Genomic DNA, 8,329 nt, shown 5'->3' with positions numbered 1-8,329 from the left:
TCTCATTTGTTCCATTATTTTATAAATTAAATGTATTTTATACATTTAATCAGAAATTCTTTCACAACAGGCAATGATATACTAAAGTACTTTTGATAGTCATATGCATGACAGCAAGCATAAAATGAAAATCATGGTTTTCCATAGAGAAAGGATTTAAGAGAGTTAAACAGTAAAAAATGATAGCTAATTACGTATGCCAAATAATTTTTTTATGATCATTGGCTTATATCGGAATTTCAATTACCTTTATTTAGATCTTTTTCTAATGCCACATACGATTGTATCTATTATAATTTATAATAGAATATACTAATATGTACGAGACACAATAAGTTCTATCATCACATTAAAAACGTAAATTATACTTGTTCAACAATGTTCAACTTCTGTCTATATAACTCAGTCCTTTTATTTTTATTTTGTCTATAAAATAATAAATAATTTATAATAAAACATAAAATGCAAAGAAAAATCGTTTCTATGGATGACTCTAAAGGACATCTGTTATAGATTAACTCATTTTTATTGAACTAAACTTTATTTGAACCTTTTTAATTTTATTTTTACAGATATGGTTTCGAGGATAAAACTTATCATAATCTAATATGATCTTTTTTCGTATGTGATACTCTGAACACACTTTAACACTGGAATAAAACTTTTATTATCTTTTTTTTTTACTGTTTTCCTCTTTGTACATATTACATATCTATAATCATTAGACATTTTTTTACATTTATTATTTTTTTAAGCATCCATTTTTTCGATAAATATTTCATTCGGAATATAATATTTATAGCATGCTAAATGTATTGTTGAGAAGATTATTTATTCTTTAACATCATACATCTCGTAAAAATAAAAGTTATATATGGCTCGACAATTTAATGAAACAAAAAAGGAGGACTATAATGTTGTGAACTTTACATCTATTTTTAAATTCTACAATCTCCTTTTCCTAGAATGACAACTGCGATATTTGGCATAATCTTTATTGTTATGTGCGATGTGTATCATCGTTTATGATTATATTGTTTAACAATTCATGAATATTGTTTTTCAAAAACAATATGTCTTCAACTACACTGCGTCTAGAATGATTATAAAAATGAACGCTTGATTCACGGATTGCTCAAATCTCGCAATAATTGTGCGATGGACTGAGTTATTTTATTTTTAAGCATGAGGATTGCGGAATTTTTCTCCGGCGTATTTTGCGGCTGCACCAAGCTCCTCCTCAATACGTAAGATCTGATTGTATTTGGCCAAACGTTCTGAGCGGCAAGGCGCACCTGTCTTTATTTGGCCAGTTGACAGACCAACTACCAAATCGGCAATAAATGTATCCTCCGTTTCTCCAGAACGATGAGAAACCATCGTACCCCAACCGTTACTTTTGGCGAGCTTATGAGCATTGATGGATTCGGTCACGCTACCAATTTGATTAACTTTTAATAATAGACAGTTGCAAGCTTTCTTCTCAATAGCGGTCTTAATTCTGTAAAATAACAGCATACAATAAAAATAACAGTAAAGTTTAATTTTTTTTACACGAGCAAGTACAATTTAAACTGGTAATGATAAAGCTTCCATTTCGTTACCTTTCGGGATTCGTAACAGTAAGATCGTCACCGACGATTTGAATGGGGGTAGCCGCGGTCATGGATGTCCAAGAGTCCCAGCCATCTTGATCGAACGGATCCTCAATCGATACAATTGGAAAATCTTTGACAAATTCCAAATACAAGTTCTTCAGTGCTTCTGGTTCCAGGTATGTGCTTGGATCAGAGTTTTCATTCTTGAAGTCTAAATCGTATTTCCCATTTTTGTGGAATTCTGAGGCAGCAACGTCCATGCCGATTTTGATCTTTCCTTCGTAACCAGCAGTCTATAATTTCATAACATTATTGAGAGCTAACGATCATTGGAAAGTAACAAATGTATTCGAATCATAAGTCTTTTATCAGTTTACCTTAATAGCATTTATAATCAAATTAAGAGCTTCCTTGTTTTCCAAAATGTTTGGCGCAAAGCCACCTTCGTCACCGACTGCTGTGGCGTCAAGGCCGAACTTCTTCTTAATGCCCGCCTTCAAGTGGTGATAGACTTCGCTGCCCATTTTCATCGCTTCTGTGAAATTGGATGCGCCAGTAGGTAGAATCATGAACTCTTGCATAGCCAGTTTGTTGCCAGCATGAGAGCCACCGTTAATAACGTTAAATGCTGGTACTGGCAGAACGATGTCGTTGTTCCCAGCCAATTCAGCAATATATCTGTAAAATAAAAATATGTACTTTTGTACATACATATATATATTTTTACATACTTTTGTAAGAGAAAGAATACGTAGAAAAATAATATTACTTTAAGACAAAGAAATTTTATTCAAAGACAATGGTTTTTTTTTATTCAATAGTAAATTGTAACCGGCAGTGTTAATTATTAAATATAATATATTGAAACGTATTAAAGTCTCTTCTGGTATGCCGCAGGGCTCTTTTCTCGGACCTCTACTTTTCAATATTTTCATTGCCAACTTTACCTACTACATCAAGTCTGTATATGTATGCAGATGATGTTTTCATTTTTAAATCATTTAAACTCACTGAAATAACGTATACCACTACAGCATTAAACAATGGCATCAACGTGATAAATAATTGGTTGATTGAGAATGGACTGTATCTGAATCCTCTAAAATCATCATTTTTACTTGCAGATTCCCTGATCCTACTATCACGACTTCAAACCTTCAATCCAAGTATACATGGTATTTCATTAGAATCTTGTAACATAATACAAATTCTCGGTTTGTATATTGATTCCTTATGATCTTTTGAGAATCATATCACAATGAAATATCGCCTTAGCTCGTCTTAGATGTTGGACCCTCTTCGTCCTATTCGTTTCACAAAAATTACATGTTACGCAGTTGCTTGTCTTGTATTTGTTTGACTAGGGGATGTTGTGTAAGTACAATATCTACCTAAACGTTTACTGTGTAGAATATAATTGATTCAAAACTCCTGTCTACACTACTCTTATGGAAAATACAAGCATATTATCCCATCTTTTCAAAACTTAGATTGGCTGAATATCTATTAGTGTTTCATCGTACACCTCTGCTGTATGATCCACAGAATACTCCACTTAAATACACTGTCATACCTCCGAGAATTATTGCATCTCAACATAGAATATCATTCTGATACGTTCTCTAATCCGCAACAACAGGATCAACTCTGGTGTCCTCGGCATCGTACAACCAAATTTCAAGATGCTAACCTCACACACCGCAGTGAAATTTTACAACACTTTTCTGCTGTTTATACGCTTTATATCTTTCCCTTTCTATAAATTAGCAGCGACTCATTTCATCGTCTTGCACTATAGTTGATTTAGTCATAACTCATGCAAACTTCTTTGTGCTATTATACTATGCGCATTATATGTTACTTAAATTTCACTTTTATTAACTCTTATTGAATATGCTTTGCAATTATTTCTAGTATACAATGTTTTACCTATATCTTCTTGTCAAAATTGTTATATATTAACTTCCAGTGATAATAATTTAGGCAGAGCTTTAGTTAGCACCTTAGCTGCCCTGCCTATTGCGTGCAATTGGTATCTCCATTGTTGTACATGTATCTGTTAATAAGCTTGTAAAAATAATTGGTTTGTATCAGATATACTTACTTGTATAAAGGTAAGCCTTTTTGTTGAGCGCCAGCCTTGCAAACTGCTAAAGAGACACCCAAAATTGCATTTGCTCCAAGTTTGGATTTATTCGGTGTGCCATCCAGTTTCAGCATAAAGTTGTCGATATCTGTTTGCTGTGTAACGTCCAAGTTGGCCTGGAGAATAAAAAAAAAATCATTAATCAATTGTTTTTGTTAATAACCATTGATAACTGTTTTATAACTGTTTAATAACTGTATTATGTAACACAAATATTCTGCATTTATATATCATAGAGAGAAAATGGTACCTTTAACAATTCAGGAGCAATAATGGAGTTTACGTTTTCAATAGCTTTAAACACAGACTTCCCATGATATTGCGATTTATCATTATCCCTAAGTTCTAAGGCTTCATGAACGCCAGTAGACGCACCGGATGGTACTGCTGCGCGGAAGAGTCCAAGGTCGGTAACAAGATCAACCTTGAAAAGCAAATAATATTAATAAAAAAATATTTAATTAGATAATAAAAACATGTCTCGTAAAAAGTTTCAATAAATTACCTCTACTGTGGGGTTTCCACGGGAGTCATAGATCTGACGAGCTTTGATGCTTTTTATAGGCATTTTGATGCAATTACTTGTAAAACGGCTTGTTGAAATTACAAGACTACAACAGAATAAGACAAGAAAATTGTAAGCAAATTGTGTCAATTCTTTAAGAATAAAATCATCTAGCATTTATAAAAATTTATTTTTACTTCTCACACCAAGATCTTTGTTACTACAAAATGATTGTCATGCTAAATAAATTTTGTTGTTTGTTCAATATGCTTTTACTATGGATGTAATCATTTTTACCTCTATCTCTTTTTTATCTGTATCTATTTTATTGAACAATAATAAATGATAGTATTCTATCAAAAAATCATTCTACAAAGTCATACATTAAAAAAGATTATATCCTGTGCAACAAATTATGCTAAAATATTTTTGGTTGATAGTTCTCTTTCTTCATATTAATATTGCCAGTTGTATAATCATTATATATATACTAACGAACATTACAACATGGTGCAACATTTGCTGCACAAGAAATAACAATAAATTTTTTAGTGTAATTTAGAAAAGAATTATATAAAAGTGAAAGTAATATTTTGTAAATATCTAAAAGTTAACACTGAACCGAGAGTGTAAACGTTAAATATCGATACATCTGGGCTGATCTAGATGTCTGTCGAGCCGTATGTCGACCTTCACAAGGTCATCGCACGATTCGCTCGGTATAAAAAAAAACTGATGTCCAGCGGGAACCGTTTACTTTACATCGAAAACAACGTTACATGTCAAAGGATCTCATTGTTAGCGAAATCACGATTGTTAATGACCTTGTATTAACGAAGTTTCGACATGAGACAATGCAACCGGCACGCAACACCAGCATTTCGTCAAAATGCTCGATTGCACAAGAAAGGGCATGTAGACGAGTTTTACGCGATTCCGACCCATGAGGATGCTGCGATTTTTCTTGACAGATATGCCAGACGTTATCCCGAATATGCTCACCTAACGTAACAAGCGCAACAGACCGTACGGAACGTTTGACTAGGAATGAAGCTTGACCGAACCGACGACCTCGGACCTCCTCGAGTGTGATGACTGTGATGCAAGCAGAGAGCTATCGATTGCAAGATGTACTTAAGATGTTAGGTTAATATATGGAATGAAAAAGGTCTCTTCATGTTAAAATAATTATTTTATTTTATCTCTTTGTTATACATGGAATGTTTGAAAATCATATTTGCACTATCGTGCTCTGATTATGCAGATAGTACATTTTTTGACATAATCGTAAGTCAATGGTTGAGCCGGTCGAGCGACTTTGGGATAGTAACAAAAGGCTTGTTCTTTTAACTGAATTGGCTGCATTAGTTCACAGTTTATCTTTTTCCCTCTGTGTTGGAAGAAGAAAGATAAACTCTGGACTGTGTAGAGTCCCTAGAAGTAACTACTAGCAGAGAGGAACCTGAGAGCGGCCACGGCGGCCTTTTTCCTATAACGCTTCGAAACTCCCGTACACCCAACCCGTTTGTTTTCTGTTCCTGAACTCTCTAAATAAGTGTACACTTAAAATGAAATAGATAGATGTTTCAAAGTTAGCGAAAGCAAGAAAGAACGTTCTAGTGCAATCTAGTGCAGGAATAGAAAACACGCCTAAGGACTTTGATTCTGTCCATGGGGAAATTTTCCAAACTAAGAAGTCACCACTTTCTACATACTCGCAGTTCATGATTAATGAAACGACTAGAGCTTATTGGTCGTTACGTTAATCATGAACTGTAAGTATGTAGACATATAGCGACTTCTCAGTTTGAAAAATTTCCCCATGGATAGAATCAAAGTCCTTGGGTGTACACTAGTGACGCACATCTATTCTGGTCAGAACGGGAACTACGTGTCACATCCATTTTGCAACCCGCCGTTAAAAACAGTGTGGATGTTAGCACGGACAACAACCCACATCCATCTCTCGAGAAATGGATGTAGGTTGTTGTCCGTGCTAACATCCATTTTGCTGCAAATAAAATCTGACGCGTATCGCGTATGATGCATCCAGAACAGGGGTCGAGAATGTGCACAAATGATTAATTACGTCTACTTTCGCGTAATTTTTTATTTATTATAGTCTGAATTATTTACATTAACATTGATATTAATACATATCAATACGTTTAGGCCCATATTTTGCACAATCATATTTTTACTTAAAAAAGATGTTTAATAGTAACAGAGAGAATTTGGTTCTTTAATAAAGAAACATTCATTTTACGCAGTACTTAAAAAATAATTATAATTAACATCGCATCATATGATGAAGAAGAAATAAATGTCTTTCCACGAATAAATATACCATCTTTTTATTTTTACATAATTCTTTATTATTTAAATGTCTTCAAATTATGCTTTTGAAAAAATTAGCTTTTTTAATTTTTTTAAATCTTGACGCAACTCTCTCTCTCTCTCTCTCTCTCTCTTTATCTCTTTATCTCTTTCTCTTTTTCTCTTTTAACGTGATTGTTCTTTAATTGTTTAGGCCTTCAGTTAGAGAGAGAAAGCATCGCGGTGATAGACATGGAGCAAGCGGCGATGTTATCTCTATGGATACCCTCCTCTTCACTCCCCTCTCGAACCAACACGTTTTCCGTGCTACGTTTAGGCCGTAAAATTCAGAAAGAGGATTTCGGACGATTTCTGCGCAGGGACGTAGAGAGACTAGAAAGCGCCCACTCTTTTTTTATTATGTTACAATGGCATATACATGCATACGCATGATTTACAAATGACAATACGCGCGATTAATATGGCACAATAAATAATAATAATAATAATAATAATAATAATAATAATGTAATAAAAATCAATGAAATATATGGATACTTGAGTATTATTTTTATTCTCTAACTTACAAACGTGAAGATTATTGATTTGATTTTAATACAACCTTTCAACAGTTTTTACGAAATATCACGTAAAGATTAATCAAAACTTTACAAAAAAAATTAATTAAGTATTATATAATAATATACGATATAAGGTATTAAAGTGTTAAACAGTAAAGTAACGGATTTTAATCAAATTCTCGATATTAATCGATGGCAATTGTGGAAATGATGGAAATGGGATGGCAATGGGATGGAAATATTGGAATGAATGCAATGATGTTAATGGAATGGCAATAATGGAAATGAAGACAATGACAATATATATAGCCTAACGGCAATGACGGCAATGGTGGAAATGATGGCAATTATGACAATGTTCTCGATGTTAATGATGGCAATGGAATGGCAATATGAAAATGGAATCGCATAATGGAATGAATGCAATGATGGAAATGTTATCAAAAAGATGGCAATGATGGCAATAATAAAAATGGTGGCAATGTCGGCAGTGGCGGCAATGGCGTAATAATAATGGCAATGATGAAAATGGGATGACAATGATGGCAACGATGGCAATAATGACAATGATGGAAAAGATGAAAAGTAGGCCATCCCATTGGATGGCAATGATGGAAAGAATGAAATTATGGAATGCATTTATCGATTCCTGAATGACATGAGCTTGCTGCTGTATTTGGTCTGCAGCCATATAATATTTCCATTTCATCATAGAATGGACAACGTTTAGTTGCAGCTCCACTAACATTATTATCTCTTTAGCATTTAAAGTATGCAAGTTTAAAATTTTTTAATTTTAGCTTTATCTGCTCTGCAGTTTTATTGTAACCTCTTTGTTCCATTTCTGAAACAAGTAGCCGGAAAATTTCAACATGTTTATGTCTTTTTCCATCCATTATTGATAATATTTGTTTTTCCGTGCATAATTCTAAAAAAACACGCGTCTCCTCTTCTTTCCAATTTTGTCTTTTTTTACACATTATATTAATTATCGCAGATTTATTCTCACAAGACGAAGACATTATTAACTATTAACTGAAGAAAACTTGAGAAAACCTAAATCGCCTATTACATAATACGGAAATGTTTACACCGTTACAAGTGTGCTGAAAATGCGTACTATTTTGATACGATACGTCTGTTTGATTTGTATCGTACCAGACTATACGTCATCGTTTACACC

The 8,329-nt window shown here is 33.4% G+C and overlaps 1 protein-coding gene across 2 annotated transcripts; it reads right to left on the bottom strand.

The window, feature by feature from the left end:
* Positions 1-643: 643 nt before the first annotated feature.
* LOC105197049 (enolase) lies at positions 644-5,406 on the bottom strand. 2 transcript variants are annotated; one of them, XM_011163250.3, is made up of 7 exons: positions 5,252-5,406; positions 4,250-4,355; positions 3,995-4,168; positions 3,703-3,860; positions 1,976-2,276; positions 1,605-1,891; positions 644-1,501 (listed from the first exon to the last, which is right to left on the bottom strand). In XM_011163250.3, exons 2-7 carry the CDS (start codon positions 4,310-4,312, stop codon positions 1,180-1,182), a joined length of 1,305 nt encoding a protein of 434 aa, XP_011161552.1. In that variant the 5' UTR covers positions 4,313-4,355; positions 5,252-5,406; the 3' UTR covers positions 644-1,179. The 2 variants fall into 2 exon arrangements, with proteins under 2 accessions (XP_011161552.1, XP_039309772.1); XM_039453838.1 differs by lacking the exon at positions 5,252-5,406 and adding an exon at positions 5,074-5,093.
* Positions 5,407-8,329: the final 2,923 nt, after the last annotated feature.

Source organism: Solenopsis invicta, chromosome 9 (assembly GCF_016802725.1).
Source record: "Solenopsis invicta isolate M01_SB chromosome 9, UNIL_Sinv_3.0, whole genome shotgun sequence".
NCBI classification, from domain to species: Eukaryota; Metazoa; Arthropoda; class Insecta; order Hymenoptera; family Formicidae; genus Solenopsis; species Solenopsis invicta.
This window is presented reverse-complemented; position numbering and strand designations above follow the sequence as displayed.

Excerpts from the sequence above, each read along its gene's own strand:
- LOC105197049 (XM_011163250.3), bottom strand. The coding sequence starts at position 4,312 with ATGCCTATAAAAAGCATCAAAGCTCGTCAGATCTATGACTCCCGTGGA. Across the intron at positions 2,277-3,702 it reads AAAGGCTTACCTTTATACAA|ATATATTGCTGAATTGGCTG; the intron begins GTAAGTATATCT and ends TTTATTTTACAG. Across the intron at positions 1,892-1,975 it reads TGATTATAAATGCTATTAAG|ACTGCTGGTTACGAAGGAAA; the intron begins GTAAACTGATAA and ends ATGAAATTATAG.